Source organism: Dipodomys merriami, unplaced genomic scaffold (genome assembly GCF_024711535.1).
Source record: "Dipodomys merriami isolate MVZ:Mamm:240054 unplaced genomic scaffold, mDipMer1.0.p SCAF_15, whole genome shotgun sequence".
Taxonomy (NCBI): domain Eukaryota; kingdom Metazoa; phylum Chordata; class Mammalia; order Rodentia; family Heteromyidae; genus Dipodomys; species Dipodomys merriami.
The window spans coordinates 15,982,942-15,998,506 of record NW_027202826.1 but is presented as its reverse complement, the minus strand read 5'-3'; the positions used below and the strand labels follow the sequence as shown (position 1 = coordinate 15,998,506).

The window sequence follows — 15,565 nt, the reverse complement described above, 5'->3', positions numbered from 1 at the left end:
CTACAAAGGCTCTGACCAACTTTGTGGCTAAACTAGCAATTGGTCACTTTTCTAGAGTTATGCATAATACCGTAACTTGTCAACCAGTTCTTTTTCTATTACGAAATAACACTAATGATAACCAGATATTTCAGGACAAAAAAAATATTTTTATATATCTGAAGTCAGTTTAGCATTTCCCTCACTTTGAATCTTGGGAGGATTTTTTTTTATTAGAAACAATGGACTATTACCCAGGTTTGGGATTTTGATAGCAGTCTTTTGGATTTTCCCGTGTTCTACAAGGAAAATGACAGTAGAACCATCTGTCTTACTTTTTAAATAAAACATGAGTTTCAAAATTACATCACACTTTTAAGTAATTCCCTAACAGTTCAGAGGGTGGATTCGCAGTAAAGCCAACAGAGAAGAAAGCAGGATTCCTGAGAATAGTCACAGGTTTTTAGAGAACAGGAAGCAAGTTTAGGGCTCCATGATCACACAATCCCTTCATTCCCTTTTGCTCACTGCAAAAAGATTCTAGAAGTTTCCTCTTGATTAATGGGTCTTACACTTTTTTTCTTTTGCTGTTCAGGAGTAAGCTTGCTGATTCCTGCCGGGGCCATTCCCCAAGGGAGAGTCTATGAAATGTATGTGACAGTACACAGGAAAGAAACTATGAGGTAAATATGCTTTTATTCTGATGCATTTGAACTGTATCAATGTCTAGCTTGCAGGAGAATAATAATAAATAATGGAAATAATGAACCCAACATATTTTTTACCTTGACATGCATTTTTCCCTAGACTTATAACAAATCAAGTGTGTACTTTTCTTCACCTTTGAAACTTGAGGAGACACTTTTGCAGATCTTGAGTATGGGTGGAATGTCAGAAAAAATAAAATATGATGCTTGGATTGTCCAGAGAAATTGTGTGAGTCACAGACACTGAGATCACATGGCCTGACTCAAGAATCCAGTTTGTTCCCATTATAAAGATCAAAAAAGGATTGGACTTCTCTTTCATCCTTGACCTCCCTCTCCTACCCCAACATAGCACAGACATACACACATTCTTCCTCTTTCCTAGCAAAAACATCTTTTATATTTTTATGCTTATAAATTCCACACTTTAGAATATTCAAAGTGTCTTTAGGGTTGTCTATACCAAACTGAATTAGACGGCTCTATTTTGAATGCGTCCTAATCATAAATTCGAGGTTTTATTTAAGTGAAAACAAGAAGTCAGGCACCAGTGGCTCACACCTGTAATCCTAGCTACTCAGGAAGCTGAGCTCTGAGGAACATGGTTCCAAGCCAGCCAGAGCACAGAAGCCCTTGAGACTGGTCTTCAATTAACCACCAGAAAGCTGGATGAGGAGATACAGTTCAAATGGTAGAGTACTAGTCTTGAGCAAAAAAAAGCTCAAGGACAGTGCCCAGGTCCTGAGTTCAAGACCTGGGGCTAACACAAAAATAGAGGGAGGGAAGGAAGGAAGGAAGGAAGGGAGGGAGGAAGGAAGGAAGGAAGGAAGGAAGGAAGGAAGGAAGGAAGGAAGGAAGGAAGAGGGAGGAAGACAGATTTTCAGTTCAGTTTCTAATGAATCATAGAAGGTCTTGCTTGATTAATTCCCACAAAAAGTATGTGCATTAAATGGTGAATTAGAAGTATGTCTGGTTAATATTTCTGAAGAATGGTAAATTCCTTTTTTAAACAAATTGTGATAGTGAAGAGGGATAGGCACTGGCCTCTCATCGCTGAGCTTTACAAAGCCTGAGTGACAAATTCAAAACTAGGTTATCATTACCTCACATTTCTCCTTTCCTCTCCTCTGCTCTCATCTTTGGAACAACATCCATTTTTAGTCTCCATTTTCAGTAGCTTCCTTATGCACTCAGGTACAGATATTGGTATTTATAATCATGCTGACCTAGAACATTTCCCCCCCCCCTCAGGTCGTTGTACAAATAAACCTGCACAAATAACCAGAATTAGAGAATTTTTAAATTTTTCCTTAATGTTATTCATGCCTTAAGTTTGAGCAACAGAAAATCACTAAAAGGTTTGTATTTACCAACATCAAATATTCATTCCCTATGCCAAATAAATCCATAAGCCATCAGAACTCTCTTTTGTTCTAACAAGAAAAAAAAGATTTGCAAACTCTAAGATCTTTTTTATTTATTTGCTTGTATCCAGAGTCAAGGTTAACATTAAACATTCATCCATCAAGGCCTTTGCCAGCCTGGACATTTCGTTTAAGCAGAAGCAAATAATGGATTGTGCTTTTGGCTAAGAAGCCATGAGGTCTTCATGGTCTCCTCCTTTCATGTGATTACTATTATCTTCAGCTAAAGTTTGAGGCTTAAGTTTACCATAGTGATAGGTTGACCCTGAAAGGAGACAGATAATCTCCTGCCCTTCCTTTAGCTTTGCTTCCCATCATACAGTGATACCCTGGCTAGGGTGATAGAACCTTTTAAGTGGAGGAAAGACAATAGAATATTGATAGAGCCAGACAACTGTTTCTAGGTCCCCCTGTCTTTGACTACAATGGAAAAGAAGCAACTCACTCCTTGCTATACCAACCAGTTGAAGGGAGGTGTACCAGCAATGACTGTTAGATCTAATGTTTATTAGAGAAGTTGTGTCTATGAACACAAAGCTGGAGACAGCTCAGTACCTAAAAAAAACTATGTACCAGAGACCATGAAACAAAGAGCCAACACCCAAAGATGATTGTGTCAGACAAATGAGAATTCCTCTCACCCCTAATTTTCTGTTGTGATCCACATTGTGTTTTTCTTATGAAAACACAAGAATAAGAATTTGTTTTAGAATATAATAGTAATGCAAAGTTTCTCTGCCACTTAATTTTGCATACTCTTCATTCCATTCACTCTTCAAGGCAATTCTGCCAGTTATAATGTGCCTTTTCCCCCACATAAGACCAATACAACACGCCAGGCCTCTGCCTTCTTATGGTGCATTTGAACACATTTTCTATGGCTCACTAAAGACCCTTCGGATGCTCATGTAATACAGGCCAGAACTTTTACTGGGAGAAGACACAGGAGGGCATCAGGAAATGGTCGTGTATCACTTCAAAGCATTTATAGGAAAATTCTGAACATCTCTGTCCAGATTTCTTCTTTGCTGATTCCTCAGATGGCATCCAAAACTGGGTGTGCGTCCAGCTGGATGGCATCCAAGCTGGTCATCTGCTGATGCGGATTGTCTGAAGGGAGGCATGAACTTAATTACATGTGGCATGGAGAATGTTACAAAGGGGGCTTTATCGAGACTGAATATGCTGTAAGGAAAGCACGGTCTGGCAGGTGCAGAAGCTGAGGAGCCAGAGATGGGACAAGTCATGTCTCAACAAAGAGAGAGCAGAACGGCCCGACTGTGCTCAAGAGTCTTGTCTCTCCGACTCTTCAGAGCTCCCAACAGGCTGGAAAGCCTTGCTCTCCATCTGAATATCATTTCTGTGTTTCATGTACTAATGTGGCCCTTTTCTTTGCCTTGCTTCTAGGAACAATTTTTTTTAATGAGTGTAATTGAGACTTTTCCTTTTGTCAGTGCTTTAAACACACACACACACACACACACACACACACACACACACACACACACACACACACACACACACACACACTTCAGACTGAAGATTTCAGGGTTATTTTTTACCCCTTTCTTGTGTGCTCTGTACTCACCTACCCATTTTATCAAAGGCTGAGAAATCAGTGTAGAAGGTCCAAATATAAAAGTAAACAGAATGGGAACTCTTTTCTGTGTGACCTACAGCAAGGCACATAGGTTTCTGCACAGCAGGAATAATAGTGTTTTTAAAAGATTAGTCCATTCTGGGCACCAGTGGTTCATACCTAAAATCCTAGTTCCTCAGGAAACTGAAATCTGAGGATCATGGTTCAAAGCTAGCCTGGGCAAGAAAATCCATGAGACTGTTATCTTCAATTAATCACCAGAAAACCAGAAGCAGTGCAATGGCTCAAAGTGGTAGAGTGCTAGCCTTGAGCAAAAAAATTCAGTGACAGTACTCAGGCCCTGACCCCCTTGACTCACCCCCCCCAAAATAGAAAGAAATAGCGCTTGATCTGGTGACAGTGTACAGATGGAAGGCACTGGTAGAGGGAACAGCCTCTTCCTGAAGGCTTAGTGCCAGGTTGGCTCCTGCAACAACCTTGGTGTGAGGAGAGAGGGTCTGAGTTGGTGTCTTACACTTTAGGTAGGTTCAGTGGTTGACACCTATCACGCCAGATACTGGGGACACAAGGGGCTAAATCTGAGATTGGGAGGATTGCCATTTGAGACCAACGCCAGACAGAAGTTTGGGACACCCCAACTCATTGGATAAATACTTTGGTGGCATGGTGGCACTCACTAGTCATCCCAGCTAATCAAGAAGGGTAAACAGGAGGGTTGCAGTGGTTACAGGACAATACATACATACATACATACATACATACATACATAAAACAAAAGCAAGACTCTACATGAAAAATAACTGAAGCAGAGAGGTCTGGGGACATGGCTCATGTGGTTGGAACATGTGTTAAAAGTACAAGGCCAGGGTTGGGAAAGTGGCTTAGTGGTAGAGTGTTTGCCTAGCATGCATGAAACCCTTTCAGTCCCACATGAAAAGGAAAAGCAGGAAGTGAGGCTGAGGCTCAAGTGGTATGGTGCTGTCCCTGAGCAAAAAAAAATTTTTAATTAAAAAGCATAAGGCCAGACCCCTGAGTTGAAACCCAAGTAACATAGAAGAAAAAAGGGAATGGGTTAAGGTGTAAGTTACTGATGAGGTAACCTTATCCTATAGATCCACCAGATTGGTATTATTTCTGGGTGAAACTCAAAGGTATTTTTTTCTCTTCAGTACACAACCCTTTCTCATTTCTGAGTTCTAGTTCCTTTCTCTTTAATAAAGAAGGCAGTAGAGTCTAGACATGTGTAAAGTTTATTCTCTCCCAGCTCTAAATAGCATTGACTTACAAAAATCTGACTAACAGAAAAAGTCTTCCAAGTAGATAATAAAAACACCTTCTTTAAAATAGAAAGTGAGTTTTTTCCTCTTTTTTATTATCTTCAAACTGTTACACAAAGGGGTTTCGAATTAACATGTCCATTGATGTGTACAGTACATCTTGATCAGTGTCACCGGTGGAAGGGGAAACTTTAAGAAAATGGATGAAAAAAGATAATATAATGGGAAAATATGTTATGAAAAATAAGAAAGTCAGGTGAGCAATTAGAATATAAAATACTTGGCATATTCCCAAGCACATTTCTTGGTAATAGATCATAAATCATCTATTTCAAAGTTTTCAAATGTCAAGGCATTTTGGCATACACCAATAATCCCAGTACCCAGGGAATCTGAGACAAGAAGATTACAGGTTCAAGGCCAGTTGGAACAACAAAGTAAAACTCTGCTTCTTTTTTAATTAGAGAAAGAAAGTAAGAAAGCAAGGGAAGGAAAATGCAAGGCAAAGGGAAGGGATATATGCTCTAAATTACCGGATCCACATATTCATGAAGACAAATTATGCCAAGAAGCTCATTTATTTCTTCTTTGGTTCCTCATAAAGAAGACATTTTTGTTAAGATATATAATCGACAGCATATTTGAAAATAACAAGGAATCTCAACAGCTGCGTCTGGTAGTGTCCTTAATGGAAGTAGATTGTGCTAAGGCCAATAAAATAAGTCCACAAGGATTCAGCCATTCTTTCTGACACACAATGCTTAGCTATGCTACCTTAATCCAGGGATAAACTAAACCCGGCCTCCCTAGGGAAATAATAGCAAACCCTTCAGAGTGGCTTCCGTAATATTTTTTGCTCAATTGAGCTTTTGATAGCAAGTAAGTTGGATATCCTCTGTCAGGTATCTAGAATGCAAATATTTCAAGTTTCCAGTTATTTGGAGAGACACATGCTTTAAAAGGCAGCTGAGCCTGGGGTGAGATTGTCATCCCAAGGGACTTTACAAAAAAAAAAAAAATGCATGCTCTACAGAAGGCATTGCATGTCCACCCAGAGGTGAACAGACACAGATTCTTTTCAAAGAGCTTTGATCTAGCAAAACAGACCCAACAAAAAGTGCTTTAAGCCCATTATAAGCAACCCAAAATATATCACAGTGTGAAAAAATAACTAAATAACGTGTATTTGAAATCTAGCTGTGCTGGTAACTTAGCCCTGCATCTTTAGGCAAGAGTGTTAAGATCTCTTGATTTCAGGTTGCTTTTTGGGAAAGGAGGAAGTATAAATTACCTTATATAAGCAACAAGTGCTACTGCTTATAGAAAAGTTTAATAAGTTGTACGCTTTTATGTAGGTCTCCCTGCTGATCACAATAGCAAAGAAGGAGAGGGAAAACATGCCTCTCAGGAAACCAACTTTGTCTTGTGATCTTTGTCCTCAGAACGCATCCAGTATTTACTTCAATGTAATACTGATTGGACCTTCAAGAGGCTTTACAATTTCATTCACTGACCATTGCTGAGTTTCTACTACTTAATTACTGCTTCTGCTGCTGTTTTGTTGTTGTTGTTTTTTGTTTGTTGTTTGTTTGTTTATGGTTGGTCCTGGGGCTTGAACTCTGGGCCTGGGTGTTGTCCCTCAGCTCTTCAGCTCAAAGCTAGTGCTCTACCACTTGAGCCACAACGCCACTTCTAGACCACGATCCTCAGATCTCAGCCTCCTGAGTAGCTAGTATTACAGGTGTGAGCTACCGGCATCCAGCTGGCTGCTAAGTTTTGATCTGTATTATTTCCATATCATGGACAATTCACAGGGAGAACACTGTTTCCTTGAACAGCGTCAATGGCACATAACACAGGAAGGAGTGGTATCCTTCGCTGCAAAATCTTGAATGAGATCCCTATTTTGTTTTATGTATTTTTATCCTCACTTTATAAACACGAAAGAAATATGAATTTCCACATGCTGACCTTTGGCTCTGCACAGTTAAATCTTACTTCAGTCTTTCCTGGACTGTATTTTTGCTCTGCAGTGTTTCCAGTTTCAATCCCACAATCCTTTTTATATGTGAAAGCATATAAGAAGTTTTCATGATTATTTCTTCTTTGTGTTTCATGCCCTGTTATCAATTCCACTTCATTACTTTCCTATTCATTACATGCTTGCACCTCGCTGGGTTAATAAATTCTTTTGACACCTATTACTCCTCCTTCCCCCCCCCACCTTTCATTGCTGTCCCTCTTCCAAGAACTGTGCCCATCAATATTGCATGCCAGGGGTGTGTTAGAGAGTACCCAGCTGACAACTCACTGTCTCAGCAGGGAGTGCCCTTCTCCCTTCTGTTCCAACTCAATGATGAGAGGACCCTCCCTCTTCCTGTCTTCAGGCACCGGCTGCTAACACCATACTGAGAGACAGATGTTTCCCATCCCCAACTATCTTGTAAGGGCCACTTGAAGTGGATTCCACTTTAGTCTCCTGCCATAAAAGTTTCGTGCTTACTTCTTAAGGTACACTTGTCACTGAAAGGTAAGAGTAGTGCTCATGAAATTCAATCATTGTACTTTTCCTCTCCTGGTAGGAAAAGTAGAATTAAGCAATAAGAATGTCACTGCCAAAGGCAGATAGTGTACTTCTATCTATAACCCATGGAAAGTACAACTTCAGCCGTGTTATCAGAGAGTGAGTTTTAGACTGGAAAGAAGAAAGACATGCTGGGTCAAGAGAAAATGGAAAGCAAAGTGGCATAAAGAGAAGTAATGAGGTCTCAAGCTTCTGCCACTAACTTGATGATTTCAAATCAAGTATATTGCCAAGCTCTTATAAAACACTAGATCTAATAAAGACAACTCGTTATTCAAAGTAGAAGTGATGCTGAAAGACCACAAGTAGGTACAGCTTGTTGTCAGTTTCTCAATATAAGGAAAGCAAAGACATAGGCTGATAACTAAGGATAGTCAAGGCTTACTAAGGGTAATAATTGCCAATCTTAATTGATTCTTACAGGTGATAATAGTCCTCAGCTGTTAAAGCTGTAAAAATTGGCCCTGCTTATGAGCTATCAGGTTGGCTACCACAGTATTTTGGGAGCTGATAAAAGACATGAGACTCGGGTCAGAGACACAGACAGTTTATTAGACACAGCAATGATAGTACCAAGGAAGTATCATTTTTATCAGGTTTCCTGAGTTGAGATTCCCAAAGGATGATGCAAAGGTCAGATGTCATCTAGAAACTTAACAGCTATACTCTCTGAGCTTAGGAAACCTTAGTCTTTTACAATTAGAAGTAGCCATGACTGCCCTTTGTTCCAGAGGCAGGCACTATCTGTATCTCCTAAAGCAATGACTACCCAGAAGCTTTGAAAATATAGTCAAGAACATGCAGTAACATGAGAAGTCCATGGGGAATTGACTCCCAACAATGCTTAGGAAAATAATAGCTAATATCCTGCATTGAGTGTTAAATGTTGGTAAGCTGTAGATACAAACGGACTTCTTCAGATATAATAAATAATATATAAACTATACAGACTGGAGAAAAATCCATTTCAAGTAGCCGTTGTAATTATAAAGGAACTTAATACGACCCTTTTAATATCTATGTGAACAAAATGCAAGGATATCGACTGGACAATGTATATTTTAATGGGTTTGTATTTTGATGCAAGTGCATAACTGAGAAATATTGATGTTAGAAGGGAGAGAGGTATTAACTGTTGTCCTTGAGAAGGTCACTGGCTTATTCTGTGTCACAGCATTATCAGTGGTTGTAATGAGGACAAGAGAACCAATATTTAGAGAAAAGACAGTGTTAGAAATTTACTCTGACTGACATGTTCTACAGTAACGCCTCAGTACAACTACATAAAGGTAGTAAAAATATAATTTTAGAAAAATCACTGAATCTTTTAAGGTAAAATTTGAAAGCCAAATACAAAAGTTTGTAACTGGGTTCAAAACTCATCACTATAAACAGAACTACATGGACTTAACCTATGAGCCTCTTGTTAAGAATTGAAAGGTTTAAGCTAAAAAATTACTTTTCTGAGGACCTTCTTCACCTTCTTTAACAATCCTCTCTCCATTGTGCCTCTAACTAGAGCCTGATAAGTAGTATTTATAAGGACTTTCTTGATTAAGAAATAAGCTACCATGGGAAGAATATATCTACTCTAATCAAAGAAAATGGTAGTCTCCCCTGACTAGGCTTATACAATCTAGTTGAATATTAGATTCATTTTGAGATATCTAGGTTAATGGGAACACTGAAATGTTGACAATCTGCATATGAAAACGTTGGAGCAAATACAAGAAAAGTTCTGGACACCATGTTTTTCCAGTTGGCACTGCGTAAAAATAAAGAGATGAGTTCTGTAAGAGAGAAGATTTTGGAGAGATCTTGACAGTTTTCAAATGCATGAAATAAAATGAGCGAAATGCGGGTCACAGAGCTATGGAGAAGATCTGAGCAAGGCAGATTGTACTCATTCTACTAGGGATATTTTTGGTCATTTGAGTTGAACGAGTAACGTTTTGATAGTAGATCGTAATTGGAGATGTGTTTAAAGCACTAATTATATGTTTTCCCAAGGCTCTTTCGGTATGTGAAGCAGCATTCAATGGTCCCTTAGGATTCGTCTAAAATTCTCTTAAGTTCATGACTTCCACAGCTATGCCATGCTGATAGGCAGCTTGAGGATTTTTGTTTTTTGTTTTTGGTTTTTTTTTGCCAGTCCTGGGGGTTGAACTCAGGGCCTATGCTCTGTCTCTGAGCATCTTTGCTGAAGGCTAGCACTCTACCACTAGAGCCACAGCGCCACTTCCAGCTTTTTCTGTGAATGTGGTACTGAGGAATTGAACCTAGGGGCTTCATGCATGCAAGGCAAGCACTCTACTACTGAGCCACCTTCCCAGCCGCAGCTTGAGTTTTTTAAGTGCAATCTGCTCTATACGTTTGGGATAATGTCTTCATACGTCATTGGATAAATTTGATTAAATAAGCCATTTATTTGTTGCTTCTTAGTGAAAAAAAATACTGAAGAACTATTGAAAAAGTAAGAAATAAATAATGTGGATTTTAAGGTTCTTTCTCTCCCAAGTCTCTTAGTAAGACATGTATGCGTAAAGAGATCTGATTTTAATGTGTTATTGAAGTGCAGTTATATATCCTTTCTGGTCATACTTAAAGGAAGCAATCTGCTATACTAGCCTGAATTATTCCTGAAAAGTCATTCGGACTAAGTTTAGCTCTTGGGTGTCCTCATTCTGAAGTGAAGTTTTTGAAGTATTTTTCAAGTTAGGCTCTGAAAACACTAAAGTGTTTAAAACCCTGTGAGGCCAAGGGTAAGTATCAGAAAAGCTCGTTATGTAACTTCATAAAGACTTTATTCGTTCCTGTTCCATCTTGAAAGTATTGGTACATGAGTTCAGAGGAAACTACCAGGGACAGACCTGCATCTGGGGTAGGAGATCAAAGGCATGCCTGCAATTTCACTGTTATCATAAAGACCTTCAGTCTTACAAGATCAAAATCTTAGCATAAAAAGCTTGGCTTCGGTTTTTTTTTCCCCCTACCTTAACCCCCTCTCCAAACAAAGCTCTAAGAGAAGAAAAATGCCTTGAACTATCTGTACAGCTGTAGCTCTCAGATCCCGATGAGTCCATCCTACATAAAAATTATGGAAATGTCACTGATGTAGCCCTTGGCTCTCCCACCAGGCCGCCCATGGAAGACTCTCAGACGCTCTTGACCCCGGTGGTGAGCTGTGGGCCTCCCGGAGCCCTGCTGACGCGACCTGTAGTCCTCACTCTCCACCACTGTGCAGATCCCAACACCGAGGACTGGAAGATCGAGCTCAAGAACCAGACAGCACAGGGACAGTGGGAGGTGAGGGGCGATGGAGATGGAATCTGTACAGATAACCAGAACAACTATGGGAAGCCTGCACTGCAGAACCCATCTGTGGGGGGAAAGTTAGGTCCCACTAGTGTCTCTGGGCAACAGAATAGTTTCTAGGGTTTTTTAAAAATCTATTCTAACATATTGTCTATTCTAATGCATAAGCACCATTTAGAGGATGGTCAAGTATTAGCCAATTCATAGGGAAAGTCTTAAATGAGTACCTTTTGCACTGTAGATACTGTATTGGGAAAACATACATACATACACAGAGAGAGAGAGAGAGAGAGAGAGAGAGTGTATATACCATATACATATGGTATATTATGTATCTGTGCTTTCTTTTCAATTGTACCCAAGTCAGAAATATTAGACATTTACTTATAGACATGTACTTAGGCTATAGTTCTTGTGAAGTCAACCTGAGAAAACAGAAATGATGCATCTCCGGAGGTCCACTAGAATGAGCGTATGGCATCTTCTCTTCCTGGGTACAATGTCATCATTAGTTCTTAAGGACAATGCCTGTCCTTTACATCCCAAACCTTCATTTAGTATCTGTGTCACGGGAGCTTGCCTAGCAAGCTGAAATATATATTTGTACTAATGTAAGATTTTATACAAATATAAAGCATTTATATAAAAATGTATATATTATAGACCATATTTATAGCCAATTGTATATAAATATAAAACATTTGATGTAACTATAAAACATGCAAAATTTTACACAGGCAAAATAACTTAGTTTTTAGATTACGTAAGAAATTTTAAAGAGTAAATGTCCAAATTCCCTGAAACTTATTTTAATAAGCTAAATTTTAACTGTTATGGAAAGGGTTATTGAAAGATGGCTTTGGTATTTTCATAGACATTCCAGTAATGTAGATACTCAGACCAAACCAAGTAAAGGATATCTACACAAAGAACATTATCAGGATGTGGGGGATGGTACTGGGAATGGAAATTGAACCTGAGAAAGGAATCAGAGGAGGAGAGAGAATTACCAGACAGAGAAAGAAATCCCACTCTCTCCACTACTATCCATGGTGACCAGCATGTGCCCTTGATGGCTTAGCCCGTGGCCCCTTCCCCTTTGTGTCCTAGGACGTGGTGGTGGTTGGAGAGGAAAACTTTACTACCCCCTGCTACATTCAACTGGACGCAGAAGCCTGCCACATCCTCACAGAGAACCTCAGCACCTACGCGCTGGTTGGGCATTCTGTCACCAAAGCGGCTGCCAAGCGCCTGAAGCTAGCCATCTTTGGACCCCTCTGCTGCTCCTCCCTGGAATACAGCATCCGAGTGTACTGTCTGGATGACACACAGGATGCCCTAAAGGTAAGTTGGTTCTACCTACCCCGCCTCTTCTTCATGTCCACCTGGAAACCCAGGTTTGCTGCAACTGTGTACACTGGCCATGGACCTGTGCCTGTGAACCCAAGTGCATGAACATGTGCGTTCATTCTTTAAGGATGCAGGTATAAAAATAGACATAGCTCCGAGGCCAGGCTGATCAATGAGCTATTTCTTTCATGTGAATTCTTCCCAAGAGGTACTTTCTGTTTATCTTCCTTGATTTCTTTTAATGAAAAATGTAGGAGAATTTGGCAACGAGACCCGTGGATGGTAAATAATCTGCTTCCATGTTTATCTCAGCTGTGTTCTTCCTATAAAAGAAATTGGCATAATTGCTCACGCTATATGTTCCTCTTGTGAGCCACTTCATTTATATGCTTTCCCAATCTCTTTACGAGGGCTGTGAGGGAGAGGGTGAGCGTTTGACAACAGGCTGCTGCTTGGAAGAATAAATGAGCTTAATTCCTAGCGTGATTATTGCCATTCATTTTATCCCATTTGAAGCTTTAAGGGATCTAGTAAGTGCCTTTGAAGAAGTTATGGTCTAGACGGAGGAATAAAAGTAGTAAGCTAAAGATGAGGAGATAAGTCAGTGGATGATAAATGCCACGGCTGAGATGCTAAGTTCTACAGAAGTTCAGCAGAGCAGGCAGCATGCTATTTTGAGGAAATGTGAGCAGGAGCTCATAGTTGAGACTGGCCCCATTGGAAGGTAAGAGCTTGACCAGCAATAATGAGGGAAACAGGAGGATTTCTAGGTAGAAGAAAGAGTGTGAAAACCTCCAAGGGTGAACAGTAAATAATCCTGCTAGGCAGGAACATTATTTCAGGAAGCTGAGTTTCCTTTGATTGGGATAGACCTTCATGATCAGAGAGAGGAGTTCAAATTCCATCTGTTGACTTACCTTAGATGAAAGACATTCGAACAGAAGAAAAACATGATTGGAAACATACATTAGTCTGATCAAAGTAAAAAGCGTGGTGCCAATAAGAAGAGCATCATGGAGCTGGGTTCTAGGTAGAGGAGTGAGATGGATCAAATAGATACAAAAGTGGTCTTTGCTGTTCCTGGTGATTAAATTCAATGGGAGGGGCAGAAAATCAAATTTGTGTCTCTGGCCAACAGAGCAATCTCAGGAGGAAAGTGGCTTGGGGGTATCTCTCTTAAACTAGGTCAGGTTCCTATAGATGAGAAGTTCTATAGACTAGATGGTTTAAACAGCAGCTGATTCTTCGTCATAGTCCGAGGGGTTGGAAGTCGACCTCAGGGTCGACTTCCTGCCAGCTTCTCACTCATTGCTATGTTGCATGGTGTGGAGATGGCAGAGAGCTCTCGGGATACTTATGTGACTCTCAGTCCTAGTCCCACTTTCACATTCCAATCTCCTCACAAAGATCCTAGCTCTTGACATCATTGCACTAAGGTTTTGGATGAATTTGAAGGACACAACACTTAGCAGTGCCTTTTTTGAGTACTGAATTAGAGGTATTTGACATCCAAATATACACAAGGAACTATTAGAAAAAATGGCTGGGACAGTCAAGTGTTCCATGGCTCACACCTGGTTATTTGGTTACTTGGGAGGCTGAGAAGGGAGGATGGCAGTTCATGGCCAATATGACCTTGAAAAGCTTGTGGCTAGAAAAGTTTGTGAGACCCTCTTCTCAGCCAATAGCAGAACACATGTGATGTACAGCTATGTGGAAGGTTGAGACTGTTTGCCCTGATGTCCTGTGCCTGTCATTCCAGCTACTACAGGAAAGGATAGGTAATATAGGCAGATCATGACACAGGCATGCAAGATCCTACCTCAAAAATAACCAGCACACAAAGGGCTAGAGGCATGTCTCAACAGTACAGCATCTGCCTCTCAAGTACAAGGCTCTGAGTTCAGCCCTAGTACTGCTCTCCCCCCCAAAAAAATATATTAATAAAATGAATGTGTGAGAGTAGCTTTGTACCTGCTGACCAGTCACACTTCCCTCCCTACTACCCCCTTTCTTGCTTCTGATAACAATTCTTCTATTCTTGTCTCCTGTGAGAGCAACTTCTTTCAATTGTACATATGATTGATCAAACTGTGTTTGTGTTTCTGCACCTGACATCAAATTTGATACTAACTGAATCATCACCCTGTGAGATAGCATTAGCCCCAGTTGAGTGAAGTACAAGCTGAAGGGCAGAACATTGAAGTAAGTTGTTCCACATCACACAGCTATGAATTGGAGAGAGCAAAAGTTGTGCTCCAGCAGTCTGCTACAGTTGAGCCATCAAATTGAGACAGTCAAAGAGCCAGATCTTCAATGACAGAGACCACGTAGAATCCGCCATCACAGAGAAGAGGAGGAGCAGCCAGTATAGGAGATAATGGAAGTTATAAACACAAGTTGGAGAAAAATAAGAGTCAAGGAGGCTGAGAGGAATTTTTTTCTATCAGAATATTTCCTTCTTAGGCTTCCATCCGGAGTATTTCTATGTCATGTTGAAAGCTGGAACCCCTGAGGAGCTGACCCAAGATTTTTAAGGGACATGAATGTTAGCAGTAAAACAAGTGAGGAGCCAGTGGCATCATCCACTCTTTGTGGTGGGTGTGGCCAGCCTGGACTCAGGTGAGACCTCATTGGTCACTGAACATATTCTAATGATCAAGTCTGTAGGGTGTTCTGATGTAGACTAAACAATGTAAACACACGGCTCTGGTTAAATCTTTTATTCTGTTTGCAAACTGGACACCTCTAAAGCATTGTCAGATTAGAAAACAGTCGAGGCTTCTTAGGGGAAACTGTGTTTGTAGAAAAGTCATAAGGTCAGGTTGAGGCAGGTATTTGGAACCTTTACAAGGGGGAAAAAAAAGTCATTGCACAAAGCATACCCTAGAAGACGTATGTGATATATGGAATGTTTTACTATATATATTTTATATTTATACACTCAGGAAGTCTTGATCTGTCCTCCCAACAGACACACCCAGAGATCTATTAAAAATGTGATTATTTTATAAGATATTTTTGATGAAGCTAATTAACAAGACAGATATGCACATGGTGAAAACAATTCAAGAGTAGTTGTTATCGTGGTCAGTACTTTCCAGAGAGACATTTTATAAATTCTCAACATCTGGGATCCAGCACTTAGCCTGAAACAACCATGAATAAGAAATGAAGCTTTCCTACACCTCATGGCCTTTTCAATAATACAGAAATACCAAAATCCTAGTAATAAGTAACTGATCTGTGCCACACACTGAAGAGACCATTAGTTCAACATCAACAGGATCTCACCCACGTGTGAATGGAACCTTGGGGCTGATTAGCTC

At 40.1% G+C, this 15,565-nt stretch overlaps 1 protein-coding gene across 2 annotated transcripts in view; it reads left to right on the top strand.

Moving 5' to 3' along the window:
* Window positions 1-15,565, top strand: part of Unc5c (unc-5 netrin receptor C) — a 335,667-nt gene that overhangs the window by 293,373 nt on the left and 26,729 nt on the right. For both annotated transcript variants that reach the window (XM_070022304.1, XM_070022303.1), the window contains 3 exons: window positions 575-662; window positions 10,709-10,877; window positions 11,997-12,230. In XM_070022304.1, coding sequence (XP_069878405.1) covers window positions 575-662; window positions 10,709-10,877; window positions 11,997-12,230 — 491 coding nt within the window. The remainder of the gene's footprint in view (window positions 1-574; window positions 663-10,708; window positions 10,878-11,996; window positions 12,231-15,565) is intronic.